Source organism: Mirounga angustirostris, unplaced genomic scaffold (assembly GCF_029215605.1).
Source record: "Mirounga angustirostris isolate CCGP_5_RB_7025 unplaced genomic scaffold, mMirAng1.0.hap1 SCAF_4, whole genome shotgun sequence".
NCBI classification, from domain to species: domain Eukaryota; kingdom Metazoa; phylum Chordata; class Mammalia; order Carnivora; family Phocidae; genus Mirounga; species Mirounga angustirostris.
In genome coordinates this window covers 148,271,759-148,289,999 of record NW_026991712.1, presented here as the reverse complement: position 1 = coordinate 148,289,999, position 18,241 = coordinate 148,271,759, and the positions used below count along the sequence as shown (strand labels likewise).

Here is an 18,241-nt window from a genome sequence, read left to right as displayed (position 1 = left end):
GGGAGGGTCAGAGGGAGAAGTAGACTCCCCGCCGAGCAGGGAGCCCGATGCGGGACTCGATCCAGGGACTCCAGGATCATGACCTGAGCTGAAGGCAGTCGCTTAACCAACTGAGCCACCCAGGCGCCCTAAAAAAACTTTTTTTTTTTAAGATTTTATTTATTTGGCAGAGAGAGAGAGGGAACACAAGCAGGGGGATCAGGAGAGAGAGAAGGAGGCTCCCCACTGCGCAGGGAGCCCAATGTGGGGCTTGATCCCAGAATCCTGGGATCATGACCTGAGCCAAAGGCAGATGCCCAATAAAAAAAAAACGTTTTTAAGATTTTATTTAAGAGAGAGAACACGAGCAGGGGGAGGGGTAGGGGGAGAGGGAGAAGCAGCCTCCCCGCTGAGCAGGGAGCCTGATGCAGGACTCGATCCCAGGACCCTGGGATCATGACCTGAGCTGAAGGCAGACACTTAACTAACTGAGCCACCCAGGCACCCCAAAACTAAAAAAACTTCCAAAAGTCGTGTATATAAAAAGAAGAAATACTTAAAAACAAGGCAAAGAAAATATTTAAAAAGAAAACTACATGTACAATATGAATACATTAAATTTTTTAAAAAATATATAGGAAATGCATAAAAGCGTAACAGTACCTATCTTACCTGTGATTTGGGATCAACGAAATTTTCTTCTCTGGATTGTCTGTGCTTTAAGGTTATGATTTTTATTTATTTTTGGTAAAAAATGGTTTATCAGTTCCATTTTGTATAAAACACATGGGAGAAAACTAACCTAACCAGTCAACATGCAACCTGGTTAGGTTACATACAACCATGGAAAGGTACTTTTATCAAACTTTGAGTTTAAGAACATACAAATGTTTCTTTTACCATGTCTAAAGTAATTGTCTATGCTTTTCCATATAACTTTTAAAATTTCTACATATCTCATTGTTTCTTCCGTCCCAGTTATAGTACAAGGACAGGGAGGAGGAAGATTGGTTAAAACATCTCTCTAAGCAGTTTTCTGCTGTCCTTTCTTTCCAAATAGAGACTTGTGGATGTGAGGGACCAACACCCTCCCCCCACCCAGCTATGGTAGCCTTGATAAGGGAACCATATATATGAGTATGAGAATCATATATATATATATATATACATATATGATTGAGAATCATTATTATTTGTGGGGACTAGCAGTGTAGACATCATTACAGAGGTATTTATCAAGCTGTAGCATATGTTAGTGGTCAAAATGAAATAGCTAACATTTAAGTGAAAATAGAACTTTTTTGTGTGTGGGATAATTTTTAAGTGTTGTAAGAAAAGCTCTCCTCTTTTTCAGCCTCAAGGTATTGCAGCATGCTGATTGAGGAAGGAGGATTGCAGCATTTATACAACATCAAAGAACATGAACAGACTGATCCCCATGTCCAACAGATCGCTGTGGCCATTCTGGACAGCTTAGAAAAACACATTGTGCGCCATGGCAGACCACCTCCCTGTAAAAAGCAGCCCCAAGCTAGACTAAATTGATAGCCATAGGTAGTTGGATAATTGAATCACAGGAATCCTCTTTGTGATAGGCTCATTTGGAATATCTTATCTTCTGTGATGTTTTAGGGGTTTCTATGACAAGAGTCATAAGATCAGTTTGGGATTGATGGTGTACAGTACTGCCAACGTGAACAGTCTCTAATTTGTCTTGTGGTTTTTAACTTCTGAGGCAAGAAGGGTCTCTTCCTTCGTCATTGCCTTTTAGGAAATTTTCCACATCTTTCTGTGTTTGAACTTACTGTGCTTGAAATTCTACAGTTTTATGATAAAGTTTGCACGAACCCTTAGGCCAGACTTTTCTGATCTTAAAGTCCCTTCCAATCAATTTGCAGCTTCAGATAAGCTGTTAACCTGATTTCTGGCACTGCTTCAGTTGTAAGTTTTATACTGCTTCTGTATAAAATGCCTTTATTCTCTGTCTGTGTACCTTTTATAAGATGTCCTTAGTGTGAAAGAATGGAAATCCGAGTCCTCTTTGAAAGCTACTCACTGACTGGAGCCTGGGTAGTTGGCAGAAAAAATGTATTAGAAAGAAAACTAGTAAGGGAGAAAAAAGATTAGGAACTGGAGAAAGGTCTGCTCTTATAGTTCTTAAACTGGAACAAGCTATCCTTCTGGAACCCGTACTTCTCCTGAGGCAGTGAGCAGTAGCTTGTTCTTCATATTTATTCCTGGGAGCATGGGCTGCTGCTTCCTACACGGACTGCTGGTTACTCTCTAGAAATATTTCCCCAGGCATCACAATGTAAAATATTACAGCATTCTGTGTTAAAGATTAACTGTCTGAATCTCTATACATCATACTATTGTGAAAATGTGAATTTTTATAAAATTGTCTCTTGTTAAAACTGACTTCTTTTCCCTCTATTTCAAAGTCATTTTGTTCAGTGAAATAGAGACTACACATGGTATTACCTGCTCAGTTAAAATACAGTTAACGACAGTAAATTTTGTCACAAGAAGTTAAATTTTCTTTTGTTTCAAAATACATGTATTTTATGTTCTCATGTTGGAGAAAGATGTCCACATCTCACTGCCAAAAATGAATGAGAAGCACTAGGCTATTATTAAATGTAATGATTCTAGTTGCGGTGCATAAAAGGAAATATTTTTGATGGGTTATTTTTTAGACAGTTGCCTTTCCTTTATGATACCCATTATAGCATAGTAAAGAATCAGTTATCATTATATCAATAATGAAAGCTGGGAGGCAGCAAGTCACCAAGAAACTTAATTTCCATTTTAAATTTTAGTTGGTGAGTGAGGTTAATGACAAATTTCAGATGATTGTGTTTTCTTCATAGATGGCCAAAATGTTTTCAATAGAGAGGTTTTTTTTTTTTTAAGATTTTATTTCTTTATTTGACAGAGAGAGACACAGCAAGAGAGGGAACACAAGCAGGAGGAATGGGAAAGGGAGAAGCAGGCTTCCCGTGGAGCAGGGAGCCCGATGCGGGGCTTGATCCCAGGACCCCAAGATCATGACCTGAGCCTAAGGCAGACGCTTAACGACTGAGCCACCCAGGTGCCCCTTCAATAGAGATTTAAATGGTTTAAATTATGGTGATTATTTAGAAGCATTTTTATTTAGAAAGGAGCTGGCTTATTAGTATGCTGATAACATTTTTGACGTATGTATTTCAAACCACTATCACAAAAGTCATACTTGAATTATTTTGTACTCCTTCGCAGGGATGAAAACTTAAACTAAAAGAAAAGAGGTATTTAGAACCATTAAAACCCATATTATATTCTGGGTTACTTCTGACTTGATGGGTTTAAGGAATTTTTATAGGCTCAAGATAAATTTTCACAGATTGTCTATTTCAGAGGAAGTGGAAAATTCTTTTAACTTTCCCTCTTTTTCCCAGATTTTAATGTCTAAGGCAAAATGTAGAAAATATAGCTTGGAAGTTACTAGCTATGTTGACTATCTTCAGGTCTCTTAGCTTGCATAGTTAAGGGAAAGCCTGTTTGAGAAGTTTGGCTTCAAGTTTCTCTTATGTCTTGTTCAAGACAAAAGTGCATGTTCCTTACACGCTAATCTTAGGTTTTTATCTTTACAAATTGTTTTCAGAAATAGCTAAAAATGTACAGAAAACAATAACTCCGTTCATTATTCAGAATAACTTGATAGATGAAGGCTCAAAAATATTTAAAATTAATTCTAAACTTACTACTTTGAGCATTGGTAATGGTGGGATATTTCTGAGTCTTAAGAGCAAAATAATTGATCACATCCCATATATAAAAATGGTAGTGCCTTTGTGGTTGGGATGGTTCTTAAAATTGTGTATCTAACTAAGGCACAGAATTGTCTGTAAGGTCTTGAATCTGGCTAAAATATAGTAGATGTATATATTGAAATTATGAGGCATAACTGGCCTGTGTCTACAGTTAGAATCTGTTAGGCCTCCCTTTTACATGTGTATACTGGAATGTAATAGTACTTGGTGCCTTCAAGGGTTACCTCTTCAGTGGCTTAGAGGTGCTATTTCAAGCACAATTTAGACTAGGGTTGAACCACTCATTGCTCAAATCACTGGTGCACTCAGATGTTATAAAATGTCACTCCATCAGTCCACAAGCAGCAGCAAGGTTTAGATCTACCAAAGAAAATGGAATTAGACTTTTTAAAGTATAATTATGCATGTTGGTATCATTGAGTAAAACAAGAATGGTCTGAAATTAAAGCAAAAATAAGGAATCTCATTCTTTCCATCAAGTGAGTTTTGCTTGTGGTCTTTATATTCTAAAAAATCATTTTTCCTGTTGGCAGTTGAAAAGAAACATAAATCAAGTAATAATAAGGGGTTAATTTAATTTACCCTCTGGCCAAGGACTCAGTGGCTACTGATCTTAGTTGAGGATTTTTTGAATTATCAGACCCACAGTTCCAGGAATTGACCTTAAATATTGCTACTCTTTAGCCCTAGATAGAAATGCCATTTGGTAGCAATAGTCCACTTAATTACCCAAAGTGGAGGTGAGTCACCACAAAAGGGTGCTACGGGGATTTAATTTCATGATCTCTTTTGTTTGCAAACTTCCAAAGAATCAAAGATTCATGTTTAAAACATTAGTCTATCCAGCCTAGAAAGTTGTTCTTACTATTGAGACCTTTTGAGTTGGCCCTTTTTCTCCCTCATCACTTTCATTTGGCTGTATGTTTAATTATGCTATGTATCAAGAGCGCATTGGGCCATCTTCTAGCCCTTTGGAACACATTTTTATGAAAACATATTTTATGTGCTAACTTATGATAGATTAATGAATGATGGTTTTGACTTAGTATTTTAAAATGCATGACCACCCATAGAACACCATGCAGCAGCAGTACCCAAAGTTGAAAAGAGGTCATGAGTAATGGGAAAACAAACTTAGTTTTGTTTTTGTTGAAACCCACCCCCCTCCTGCCCTCTACTGGTATGTTTACACTATTTGGTCATTGTGCAGCTTTTATTATGGAATAAACAGTATTATTAAACTGAAAGTCTAAGTTAAAAGCAGTATCATAATATCAGCGGACATGGCAGTTTTATCTGTATGTTACTTGTTTGGGAACTTTATATGGGTAGGACTTCAGAGTACTGTACCAAGACAGCTTACAGAGCAGTTTTGTAAAACTTACAGTTTCCCTCTCAAATCCATTGTAGCAGTTTCAAATGACTGTGTGGATGTTGGATGTTTAATCTTTACCATTTACTTTGTATTGACACATTTTTTATTTTTAGTGTTAACTCATGTACTACTTTAGGAATAATGCAAATCCAGCCTTCATCCAGTGATGAGAATAGCAGTATAATAGGAATTTGCTGAATGTGCTTTAAATGGGTAGTTGCTTTATCTTTTTTAGTATCTCATAGACTTTGCATGACACGGTACACTCCTAATTATGCATTCTTCAGTTTCCAAATCTTAACCTAAGACATTCTATGTTAACTGATTGGCAGCCTGAGAAAGAGCTTTCTCTGCCTGTTTCTCCCATCACCCAATTTTTTGGGGTAAATTATGGGAAAATCAGTGCTATTTCTCATTTCTCTGGATGAAGCAAGGTTTGTTTGGACGGCACAACCAAACTTTAGAGCTAGATAGAATGGCTATTAAGAATATTTAGAAAATCCACATTGATCAAAATTATTCTGGGAAATCATAAATCTAGTTCATTAATAGTATGTGCTTAACTTTGAACTTACTTTTGGGAAAACTGTTCAAATGGGTTCTTTTAAGATTATTCTAATCAGCTTAGAAGCAAGAAGCTACTTAGCTAATGAAAGCTGAGATACTTTCATAAAAGCGAGAAATTCTTGAGAGCATTTTTTTTAAAAATGGGATAATGTTAATGTCAAGATTTATACTCAGATAATCTGCAAGAATAAAATTTTAAAATCCTTGATTTTTGTAGAAATCCCACTGTCAAATTCCCACGGACTTGTGAGAGAAAAGCTATCTTTGCCTTGAATTCTGATGGAAGAGTTTAACTCCTTTCAAAGGATATGAAAAATTCATTGGGAAGTGTAATGTGTTCATTTCAAAGGCTCTCAGTTATCTGGACTGAAGGCACTGTTCTCACTGTGGCCAGATGAATGGGAGTGTTCTGTACATGAATCATGCTATATTTTAAATCAGGACATCACTTAGGTATTAATGTTGTGTGTGTACAGAGTTTTGTTTTGCAATTTTTTTTTTGCCTAAATAAATGTATAAATTTTATGTAAAGTGTGTCTTGTGTATTTTATTTCTAGACATTTGCTTTAAATTTAATGCAAGATTTAGATTCTTTGGTTATTCACTCGTAACAATTGCTTACCAGTGGTTTTAGTGCAGAAATTTCTAGTATTGGAACTCCATTCATTCATTTCATTAAATACCTATGGCAGGTACTGTTAAAATTTTGGAATTTATATAATTTATAAGTCCCTCAGAGAACTTACAGTTTTTTGGAGAAGAAATATCAAGCATATAAATATCTAACATTGTATCACAGACCAGTCCAAAGTGCTTGTTAGAGAGGCACGGAGATCACACTTAATCCAAATTGGGCACCCATTACACAGCCCAACAAGACTTCCTAGAGAACATAACATCTGGGTTGACATCCATTCACACAACTATTGAGATAATTAACAATATTATGTATATTAAATATATTTAATGAGGGACTACCAAACAACAAAGTATAAGAACCCCATAGCCAGGAAGAATCCTTAGTTATTTTAGTTTCAGAAACTAATTTTGTAGTTGAAGAAATGTAGTCTTAGATAAAATGAGCTTGTCTGTCACATGCAAGTCAGTGACAGACTCTGCCCTATAGTTCTAATTTCCAACTTCCAATCAAGTGGGCCTCTCTTCCCCACCATGTTGTTACATAATAGCATGAGATTTCTTAGATCTTAGGCATTATGTGATTAAGCATCAAGTGAATGGTACAGAAAATGATGTACACCAAATGGTCAAAGAAGTGGAGATTGTCCATGAGGAGGTGTTCTAAGGCAGCATTAGTGTTTAAATGCTATAGAATTGTTAATGAATGGCCACTACAAATTGTATTGCTTCACTAATACACAAACATGAGGTTAGCTGTGTTCGGGTGATAGGTTTTGTTTTTAAGTTTCACTATAATTTTTATAATAATTACTAGTTTTAACTTGTTTATCTGTCCAGTAATTCACTCAATAGTGACATGGTATTACTATGGTCCATACATACTGAGGAAAAGAAATACTTTTGGCTAATATTTAACCAACTAAGTGGATGAGCTGTGTAGTCTATAGCCAACACTCCAAAAAGGAAAAATTTTAAAGTCCTCCACTCTTCCCCCTCCCTCACCCTTTGTCACAGTTTTTATTATGTAAATTGACCCAATCTCTCGACTAAATTCTTCCTTTCCTCCCCATTACCCTTCCATCTCCTATTCTCCATTCTTAATCTGCATTTTAGGAGTCCAGTGAACAGATCTGACTAACCCTAACTCCTCGAATTGAGAGGAGGGGATGAATGTAGAAACCGTGAGCATTCACATTAATCATTTTTGTCTCATAATTTTAGATTCCAATGCAGCCTCAAAATCCAGCCTTTACACAGGCTCCAGCCTGTGAAAGAGCAAATCGTAGGGTAGGAGTACCCGCAGTGAGCTCTTAGCTTTCAGAGTAAGCCTTTGGAACAGGTTTGGGGAAATGGCACTAGTAGCCAGATGCTGCAAATGAATGGCTTACTCCCATGCATTCAGTAGGACAGCTGTTTAAACTCATCTTGTAATGACTCAAAGACCATCTCTAGTGAGTATCCCTCCTAGACTGGGATGTGAATATAAGAGCTAAGAACGAAAAAAAACTTTGCTCAGGCGCCTGGCTGGCTCAGACAGTGGAGCAAGCGACTTTTGATCAAGAGTTTGAGCCTCACGCTGGGCATAGAAATCACTTAAAACAAAAAAACCTTAGATCTCCTGTCACTTCCCATTAATACACATTATAAAAGGAACCATTTTCAATTACATACGAATGGTGATTGTCATATTTGAATGTGGAAATTAAGGAGTTACCAAACACATTTTCTACCTAGTTCTCCGTCTCATCAATTCAGCCTTAAACAAAACACTTCAAAACTGCAGATATTATGAATAATGAGCCAAGTGCCGTGTTTAACCCTCAAACATCTTGTAAGGGAAGAGAATTATCCCCTTTAAAGGGAAGGCTAAAGAGGTCAACAGACTTGCCTCAAATCATAAGACAGTACATAGAGGAACTTGTAGATTTTTTTTTTTTAATGTAGATTACCTTTTTTTTTTTTTAAGATTTTATTTATTTATTTGAGAGAGAGAGAATGAGAGACAGAGAGCATGAGAGGGAGGAGGGTCAGAGGGAGAAGCAGACTCCCTGCCGAGCAGGGAGCTGGACGCGGGACTCGATCCAGGGACTCCAGGATCATGACCTGAGCCGAAGGCAGTCGCTTAACCAACTGAGCCACCCAGGCGCCCGAGGAACTTGTAGATTAAACCTAGACACTGTTTTGACACTAGTGTCCCCACTATTGGTAGAACATCGGCTACTTTGTAAAATACTAGTACTGATGTCTTTCAATGTGAAGGCAAAGGTATAATTATAATTATAATCAAAAGCCCTCTGAAACGGCTCATGAAATAAATCACATTGTTTGTGGATATTAGCAATGGATTTAAAGACTTTTCCCCTTTAGGGCACCTGGGTGGCTCAGTTGGTTGGGCGACTGCCTTCAGCTCGGGTCATGATACTGGAGTCCCGGGATCGAGTCCCGCATCGGGCTCCCTGCTCGGCGGGGAGTCTGCTTCTCCCTCTGACCTTCCTCCCTCTCATGCTCTCTCTCTCAAATAAATAAAAAAAAATTTTTTTTTAATAAATAAATAAAGACTTTTCCCCTTTAAAGACCTATGGGAATAAATCAACCATAGTTTAGGATTTGGGGTCAATCAATTAGCACTATGCAGCAAGTACTATTGTACGGGGTCTATAATTTCAACTACTACTAGTTATTTGATAGATTCCAATGGCTGACTTGGAATTCCAATATAACCAGAAAGTATATCAAGGCAAGCACTATGCTAAGCCTTTTTATATCTGTTTTCTCAGCTAAGCCTTGCAACAACCTTGTAAAAATGATAATTATTCCATTTTATGGATACAGAAATTGTGAGGTATTAAATAATTTTGCCAAGGTCACAAGCTTTTAGGTGTCAGAGTCACACATAAGACTCAGGTCTGTCAGACTCTGAAATCTATGCTCTTAATCCCTGTGCTATGAAGAGGGAAAATCCAATTTAACCTTTAAGGCCAATCTCAAATCCAATTTAAACCTTTCCTGTTTAGAGCTCTGGCACTTTGTACTCCTCTGTGGTTCCAGTTTCATTCTTTATATCCTAGGCATGCTTTTCCCATAATAAAGGCTTTATTGCTGATCACTACAATGGGAGAAATAAACCAAAGCTAACAGACATAGATATGGGTAAACCACCAATGTTAATAGCTTATTTTTGTGTGTTTCTTTGTTGCCCAGAAAGAGACAAAGACTTGCTCAAAGTTACAGACCATCACATGACCCTTTCCCTTAGAAAGCATCCTTTCTATTTGAGAAGCCAAAAATAACGCATGGGGTAGATGTTCTATTAGTTTTTGAAATTCTGCAAGTTTGGTATTTTTATTAAACTAATTTTCCAAAAAAGGAAACTGAAGCTCATAGGTTAAGTAACTGCCCAAAGCAGAGGTGAAGTGGAATTTGAATTCAGGCTTCTTTGACATCAAACTTCGTGATCTTTCCCCTATACTTCAGGGCAACAAAGCTTAAGAGATTTTATAAAGTTCTTTTTTTTTTTTTAAGATTTTATTTATTTATTTGATAGAGAGAGTGAGAGAGCACAAGCAGGGGGAGCAGCAGAAGGAGAGGGAGAAGCAGGCTCCCAGCCAAACAGGGAGCCTGACACAGGGCTCGATCCCAGGACCCTAGGACCACGACCTGAGCCGAAGGCAGACGCTTAACCATCTGAGCCACCCAGACGCCCTGAGATTTTATAAAGTTCTTAAAGAAATTCTACCATAATTTAAAGAGATCTTGACTAGGGTTTTCTAATTTCATTTCAGAAGTTTAATTTTTTTAAACTTCTCAATTTGTCTGCATCTGCACTATCATTCCCCTACCTTTTCTTCAGAGTTGGCAGGAAGAGGGTGGGGTATGTCAATAAGACTTTCTAGAGGAAGTGACATTTAAGTGAGATCTAAAGGATCAACAGGAATTAGTAGGGGCAGGTAGAGTGGATAACAACGAGTGTTGCAGAAGTACATTTCTGGAAGTGAAACAACTTCAGTACACAATGGCCAAAGGAAGGGTTATAATGAGAGTACTCATGGTTTAGACTAGAGAGGTAACCAGGAGCCTGATCATGAAGAGCCATTGAAAACCATTCTAAGAAGTTTGGGTTTCATTATGAGGACAATGGGGACATGGAAGTGTTTTAAACTGGGAAGAAAGGTGATCAGATTTGTGTTTTAGGTAGAGCACTCACTGAAAGTGGGTGAAGAATTAGAAGGGATGAGTCTGGTAACAGATCAATTAGGACCATGGACTAACTCTTCAAAAATGGTTAAACTGAATTGAAAACCTGACAGGGGCACCTGGGTGGCTCAGTCGTTGGGCGTCTGCCTTTGGCTCAGGTCATGATCCTGGGGTCCTGGGATCAAGCCCCGCATCGGGCTCTCTGTTCAGCGCGGGGGGTCTGCTTCTCCCTCTCCCATTCCCCCTGCTTATGTTCCCTCTCTCACTGTCCCTCTCTCTCTATGTCAAATAAATAAATAAAATCTTAAAAAAAAAAAAGAAAGAAAAACGGACAAATTGTTGGGGGGATAAGCATAGAGAAGATTAGGGGAAGAAGGGATAGAGGAACAGGTTATCACAAAACTTATCCCTCCCTAAATAGAGGCAATCTTGTCTGTGATTTCAGAATGAAACTTTCCTCTAGAGCTACAATTCATTTTTTTCCAGGTAGCCATGTATTTTTTCAACAAATATTACTGACCACCTTCTAAAAGTTAGGCAGTGTTTTAGGCCTGGGGATACAACAAAGCAAAGTCTTTGTCCTCATGTAGCTTACATTTTTTTCCCCCTTAGAGAGGAGCAGTCAGAAGATTAAAAGAAATAAAATAAATAGCATGACAAATAGTGTTAAGTTTGAAAGCAGAGCAAAAGGGACAAGCAGTATGGGGATGGTGTGGTGATGCAGGTGAAGATTGCTATTTAATGTATCCCAGCCAGGGAAGTCTTTATTGATAAGGCAGTATTTGAGCAAAAACTTGAAGGAGGTAAGAGAGCCATCCATGAGAATAGCAAGGAGTCCAACAGAGCTGGGGTGGAATAAGCACAGGGGAGAATGGCAGAAGGGGAAGGGAGAGAAGGGCATGAAGAGAACAGACTATGTAGAATCTTATAGATTCCAGATAGGAGGATATTGTAAAAATCCAAGTGGGCAGTGACAGGCACTTGGCCTGGGGAAGAGGTAAGACATAGTCTCTAGATATATTTTGAAGATAGAACCAACAGAATTTCTTACCGGATAGGAGGGGGGATATAAGAATAAAAGATGAGGGGGCACCTGGCTGGCTCAGTTAGGAGAGCATGGGACTCTTGATCTTGCAGTCGTGAGTTCAAGCCCCATGTTGGGCGTAGCGCATACTTCAAAAAAAAAAAGGGGGGGGGCACCTGAGAAGGCGCCTGCCTCTGGCTCAGATCATGATCCAAGGGTCCTGGGATCGAGTCCTGCTTCAGGCTCCCTGTTCAACATGGAGTCTGCTTCTCCCTCTCTCTCTGCCCCTTCCCACTGCTCATGCACGCACTCTCTCTCTCAAATAAATAAATAAAATCTTTTTAAATATTAGAAAACAAGAATAAAAGAAGAGTTAAAATGATTTCCAAGATTTTATAAGCAACTGAAATGAAGAAGTTGGCATATCCTGAAATAGGAAAGACTGACAAGAAAAGCAAGTTAGGGAAGGATATCAAGAGTTTACTTTTGGACACATTAAGCCTGTTTACATAACCAGGTGGATATGTTGAATAGACAGCTGGATATGAGTCTGAAGTTTTAAAGTGAGGCATAGGGTGGACATATTAAAATAGGGATACATCAGCATATAGATTGCTTTTAAAATTGTGAAACTAGATAAAATCCCCATGAGTAAAAGAGAATGGATAGAGGAGAGGTATACAAGTGTTAAGTCCTGGCATACACAAAGATGTAGAACTCTGGAATCAAGAGGATGAGAAGGAGCAGCCAATGAGGTAGGAGGAAGAGAGAAAGAAAGAAGAAGGAGGTAGGGATGGGAGGGGAGGAAGAGATGCGTTCTGGAGGCCAAATGAAAGTATTTTAAAGAAGAAGAAATCACTTGGGTCAAATGCTGCTGAATTGTCAAGACAAAGAAAGAAAAGTGACCACTGAATTTAGCAACTTGGAAGTTGACAAGAACTGTTTAATGGAGTGGTCAGGGTGAAAGCAAATGGTAAGAGACAGTGAATACAGACCATACTATGGAGAAGCTTTGCTGTAAAGCATAGAACAGATATGGGGGTAATACCTTGTCAAAAGTTCAGAAATAATTGAAGTAAAACCAATGAATCACCAAAGTAGTGATTAGTAAAAGTTTATTGTGCACACCAAAACTTTGCAAACCAAGAGCACTCAAGACCAAAATATGGATTGAGGTTCAGGGGTTATAAAGCCGCTTATATAGTGAGAAAGCAGGGATTGTTTACTCTTCACAGTGGTTGGTTATAATACTAGAGTTTTCTTAAATGATAGGGAATTGGTCAGTGGTTACCACATAGGAACCTTGGGAAACAGTTTAAGTTCTGTGGGTTGGTTTTTTTTTTTTTAAGATTTTATTTATTTATTTGACAGAGAGAGAGAGTGAGCGCGAGCACACAAGCAGGGGGAGCAGAAGAGGGAGAGAGAGAAGCAGGCTCTCAGCCGAGCAGGGAGCCCAATGCTGGGCTTGATCCCAGGACCCTGGGACATGACCTGAGCCGAAGGCAGATGCTTAACAGACTGAGCCATGCAGGCACCCCAAGTTTAAGTTTTGCTTATGATTTTCAGAAGCATAGGCAAGAAATGACCTAGGTTAAGTTAGCTTTGCAAAATAAGCTAAAGTAAACTGTTTTTTTCTGTTCAGGGAATTTTCAAAGCTGGTCTCCATTTGTTTCGATTTTAACAACCTGAATAGAGAAATTAGGTTAAAAGAAGTATTTTTGTTTTTAATTATGGGAAAAGTATCAGTTTGACTTACTTATTTTTAAAAGATACTTATTTATATATATATTTGAGAGAGGGCACACAAGCAGGGAGGAGGAGCAAAGGGATAGGGAGAAGTAGACTCCCCGCTGAGCAGGGAGCCCAATGCAGGGTCCATCCCAGGACCCTGGGATCATGACCTGAGTCCAAGGCAGACGCTTTCACTGACTGAGCCATCCAAGTGTCCCAATTTTTAATTTTTTAAAAAATATTTTATTTTTAAGCAATCTCTGCACCCAAAGTGGGGCTGGAACTTAACAACCAAAATCAAGAGTCCCACGCTGCACTGACTTAGCCAGCCAGGCACCCCTCAGTTTGTTTGTATGCTGTGGCGATGATCCAAGAAAGAGGGAAAAAATGATAATGCAGGAGTAAGAAAGGATGCTGCTGGATGATATCTTTGAGTAAGCAAGAGGGGATGAGATCTAGTGGACAAGTCCAAGTGCAGGAGTCGGCCTTAGGTAAGAGCAAAATAGGTGATAGTAATAGGTGGTAAGGCAAAGCCAGCCAATACATATAGGTGGGTAGATGTGATGGCGGTAGCTTGGTACGATCTTTTTTTTTTAATTGCTTTTCTTTTTTCAATAAAACAGGCAGCTGAGAATATGGTTGGGGGAGGAGGTGTTGGAAGTTTGAGGATAGAGAAGTTATGAAATAGTCCACTGAAAACCCCCCGAACATTTACTGGCTAGAAGTTAGAAAACTGGATTTTGACTGTCAGGTTTTCCACTCATCAGGTGGGTACAATTTACCTTGTCTATTCAACCTCTCAGGTGTTCAGTTTCTCTGTGGGTAAAACGGAGATACCTACTGAGAAGATTTTTTTTTTTTTTGTATGAGGATTAAATAAAAGAATAAATGTGAAAGGAAAGCATTTTGCAAAGTATTTGTACTTTGAATCCACTTATCAAGGACTTGCTTATTATGTTTTTTATGTACATTATCTTGTTTAATCTTTACATCAACTCTGTGTGCTAACACATTCTTACCCTACTTTACCAAAAGGGATGTTGCGTTTCAGAGAAATTAAGACTCTTGCCCAAGGTTTACAACTTAGTAGATAGGGCTGAGCAGGCATTCCAATCCAGGATTCAAATCCAAGTTTCATACTCTTATAGAACTACCCTTTTCAAGACATATTTTTTCTTAAATTAGCTAAAGTGTACTAATTTACTGCTCTTTAAGGGTTTATTTCTTGGAGCAGGTTATAAGGATCTTCTTGGAACCTTGTAGGTTAGAAGAAAGTGGACTAGTTCATTTTGTGGACCTAAGAGGTCAGAAGTGGTTTTGGTATTTGATTCCTCCAATGTCAGTAGGAGTTGAAACAGAGAAGGCTGATATAACAGAGGTGCCTGTGCAGGAGTTTTAGGAGAAAGGTCTTTAAAATATGTATTTTTTAAATATTACATTAAAATATAAATATTTTTAATATATACATATTCTACAGGTGCCTGGCTGACTCAGTGGGTACAGTATGCAACTTTCTTTTTTCCTAGATTTTATTTATTTCACAGAGAGAGACACAGCGGAAGAGGGAACACAAGCAGGGGGAGTGGAAGAGGGAGAGGCAGGCTCCCACCGAGCAGGGAGCCCCATGCGGGGCTGGATCCCAGCAATCTGGGATCATGACCTGAGCCAAAGGCAGACGCTTAACGACTGAGCCAGCCAGGCGCCCCAGTATGTGACTCTTGACCTTAGGTCCTGAGTTCGAGCCTCACGATGGGTATAGAGATGACGAAAACAAAAATAAAAACATATTCTACTTCCCAACTTCATTGAAGTGGTCTGTGGGCAGGCTTTAGAGGGGCGCCAGGAACGCGCGATCAGTCTTTGAGGTGTGGGTTTGAGGGAAGTTGGTCTCACTCAGAGGGGTGAGTAGAAGTTGGGTGAGTGGCACAGCAGGTATTAAGCTGCTTGCGATGGGGTGCCCGAAGGGGTGCACTTGGGCCCTGAGAGGGTGGGGTAGTGGTCGGCTTTGTGGGGGGAGGGGAGGATAGGCGAGGGGCGAGCCCTCCTGGGGGCGGGGTCTGCGGCGGTCAGGCCTCCGCGGGAGGGGCGAGGCTGCGGCGGGCGCGTGCGCGCCGCCACGCCGGGCGTTTCAAAACTCTTGCGGCCGACGGAGTGGCGTGAGGGCTGCGTGCTCTGCTAGGAGCCGGCGCGGCTCCGGCTGCTTCCCGGCTGGAGTCGACTCGTCTCGCGGGATCCGGGTCCCGGCTCGACGCCCGCTCTCTCCTGACGCCCCACCGAAGGGGGTCGCCATGGTTCACTTCTTGCACCCCGGCCTCTCGCCCCGGACCATCGAACCTCCTGACGCTCAGAAGGATGCGCTGGGTTGCTGCGTGGTGCAGGTGAGCACGGGGGCGGGGACGCGGACCTCGGCGGGACGCCACGGCCGTCAGGGAGTCGTCGGGGACTGCGCGGAGGCACTTGCTGGTTCGTTTGCCCGACGCGGGGGGAAAGTCTGAAAGGCTGAGCCGCGGCTGGGCTCCTGTCGTCGCTGGGAAAGTGCTTGCTGGAAGGGAGTTTTCTGCCCGGGGCGTCCCAGCCTCCGGGCGGAGCGCGCTGACCTCGCGCCTTAGCGTGGAGGCGCGGCGCGGGCGAGTGCCGCCCCCCGGGTGACCTTGGGGAGGGGGTAGTCCTCTCCTCCGGTCTCCGACTTTCACCTGTGTTTGCGGAAGGCAGCCGGTCTTTTGCAGGGTGGGGTAAGTTTGGACGTAAGCTCTGGTCGTAGCACTAGGCTTGGCCGGCAGTAGACGGTGGCGCTTATTACTGTCAAAATGGAGCCAAATGCCCCAAACCTCGACCTTACTGCCACGTGCGTTGTGGGCGTGGTACCCCACAGAGGCTGTGACCCAGCAGCCCCTATTACCCGAGGCCTTGGGCCTGGCAGCTCTAACTGGAAGGCCCTCCTGAGCCCGGCGGGGAGAACTGGAACCCCAAGACTGAAATTCCTTCATTTCACGTGTTCTCCCCCCACCCCAGCGGAATTCCTATTAAACTAAACTTACCAAATGCAAACCGAAAGAGTGTATTTGCTGCTTACTGTGTGTTAAGTGTCTCGTTTCTAGAGTAATTTGGTTATCTCCTGTCTTTTGTAGGCATTGATAGTCTCTATTTTACTGGTGTAGATCCCAGGAACCCTCTTTTACTAGAGTGTAGAGAAGTTGAGAACTCTGAAAGTTAGTTGATTTGCTCAAGAACCTGAACCTGACATCAGGTGTTCTGAAGTCAGACTCCACATTCTACAGCGCCTCAAGGGTCACCCTCGTAGAACTCAAAATCTAGTGAAGGCTCTAGTGAACCTAAAATACGGAGGGAAGGAAATATTCACTGAGGTTGTACTTTGCATACAACGCCTTGTTGGAAGGCTTTTGTGCCCTGCAAAGATCTTGCCTGTGCTCCTGTACTTTTTTGGACTCACTTTTATTTTTTTTTTTTATTTTTTTATTTTTTTATTTTTTTAAAGATTTTATTTATTTATTTGAGACAGAGAGAATGAGAGACAGAGAGCATGAGAGGGAGGAGGGTCAGAGGGAGAAGCAGACTCCCTGCCGAGCAGGGAGCCCGATGCGGGACTCGATCCCGGGATTCCAGGATCATGACCTGAGCCGAAGGCAGTCGCTTAACCAACTGAGCCACCCAGGCGCCCTGGACTCACTTTTAAATGCTGGCATATGATTTGTAAATTTGTTTGTACCTAATAGAAAAGCTGAGATTTTAAGCGTGTGCTAGCGCAGTATCTCAAGCACATTTTTTGTTGCCGCTGCCTGAAATTAAAACAAATTTCCTTAGAAAAGTGATCAACCCGTTTTCTGTCTGGTTCCATAGTGTACTGTATACAGTCGTTTTATTTTTAAGATTTTATTTTTAATTAATTTTAAAAATACAATGCACGAATACATTTTCACTTATGATATCTGTTTCTCCATTTGTCTATGTTGCTTTTATGTGTTGTGGGTTTTTTTTTTTTTTTTAATATTTTTATTTATTTATTCATGAGAGACAGAGAGAGAGAGAGAGGCAGAGGGAGAAGCAGGCTCCCAAGGAGCAGGGAGCCCGATGCGGGACTCAATCCCAGGACTCTGGGATCATGACCTGAACTGAAGGCAGACGCTTAACCATCTGAGCCACCCAGGCGCCCTGTGTTGTGGTTTTTGATATAAAGGTCTTTCACATATTTTGTTAAATTGATCTCTATTTTTGATACTGTAAATATTTTTAAAAACAATACAATTTTTTTCCTTTTTTTGGTTTATTGATCTTGTGTTCTCCAACCTGCTAGGTTCACTTTTCTCTAGGTTTTTTTTTTTTTTTTTAGATTTCTTAAGGTTTTCTTCACAATCATGTCTTCAGCAAATAAAGACAACTTTACTTTATTCCCTTTTAGTTCAGCTTTTTTTTTTTTTAAGTCTATGCTTTTTATTTCCTTTCCCTTTTTTTTTTTTAAGATTTTATTTATTTATTTGGAGTGGGGTGAACACAGGCTAGAGTGAGAGAGAGAAGCAGACTCCCCTCCAAGCAGAGAGCCGGAGGCGGGGCTCCATCCCAGGACCCGGAGATCATGACCGGAGCTGAAGGCGGACGCCCAACCGACTGAGCCACCCAGGCGCCCCCTTGCTTCCTTTTTCTAAATTGCATTTTCTAGGACCTTTGTAGAACGTTGAAGTTGTGAGAGTAGACATCTTTGTATTCTAGATCTTTCACCTTTAAGTATGATACTGGCTGTAGGTTTTTCCATAGATGCCCTTTATCAAATTAAGGAAGATTTCTTCTATTTTTGATAGAAATAGAAATGGATTTTATTGTGAATTTAACTTTACATTCTAGGAATAATCCCCACCTGGTCATGATGTATTTTTTATATATCACAGGATTCTATTTACTGATATT

General features: G+C 40.4%; 2 protein-coding genes across 2 annotated transcripts in view; both read left to right on the top strand.

Annotated features, from left to right (window-relative positions):
- The window catches only part of ZYG11B (zyg-11 family member B, cell cycle regulator), a 71,097-nt gene extending 64,839 nt beyond the window's left edge, over positions 1–6,258 (top strand). The window contains exon 14 of the mRNA XM_045897680.3: positions 1,334–6,258. Within this exon, the coding sequence (XP_045753636.2) occupies positions 1,334–1,524 (191 nt within the window). The 3' untranslated portion in view covers positions 1,525–6,258. The remainder of the gene's footprint in view (positions 1–1,333) is intronic.
- Positions 6,259–15,409: 9,151 nt separating this feature from the next.
- The window catches only part of ZYG11A (zyg-11 family member A, cell cycle regulator), a 79,492-nt gene continuing 76,660 nt past the window's right edge, over positions 15,410–18,241 (top strand). The window contains 1 exon segment of the mRNA XM_054513221.2: positions 15,410–15,699. Coding sequence (XP_054369196.1) covers positions 15,610–15,699 — 90 coding nt within the window. The 5' untranslated portion in view covers positions 15,410–15,609.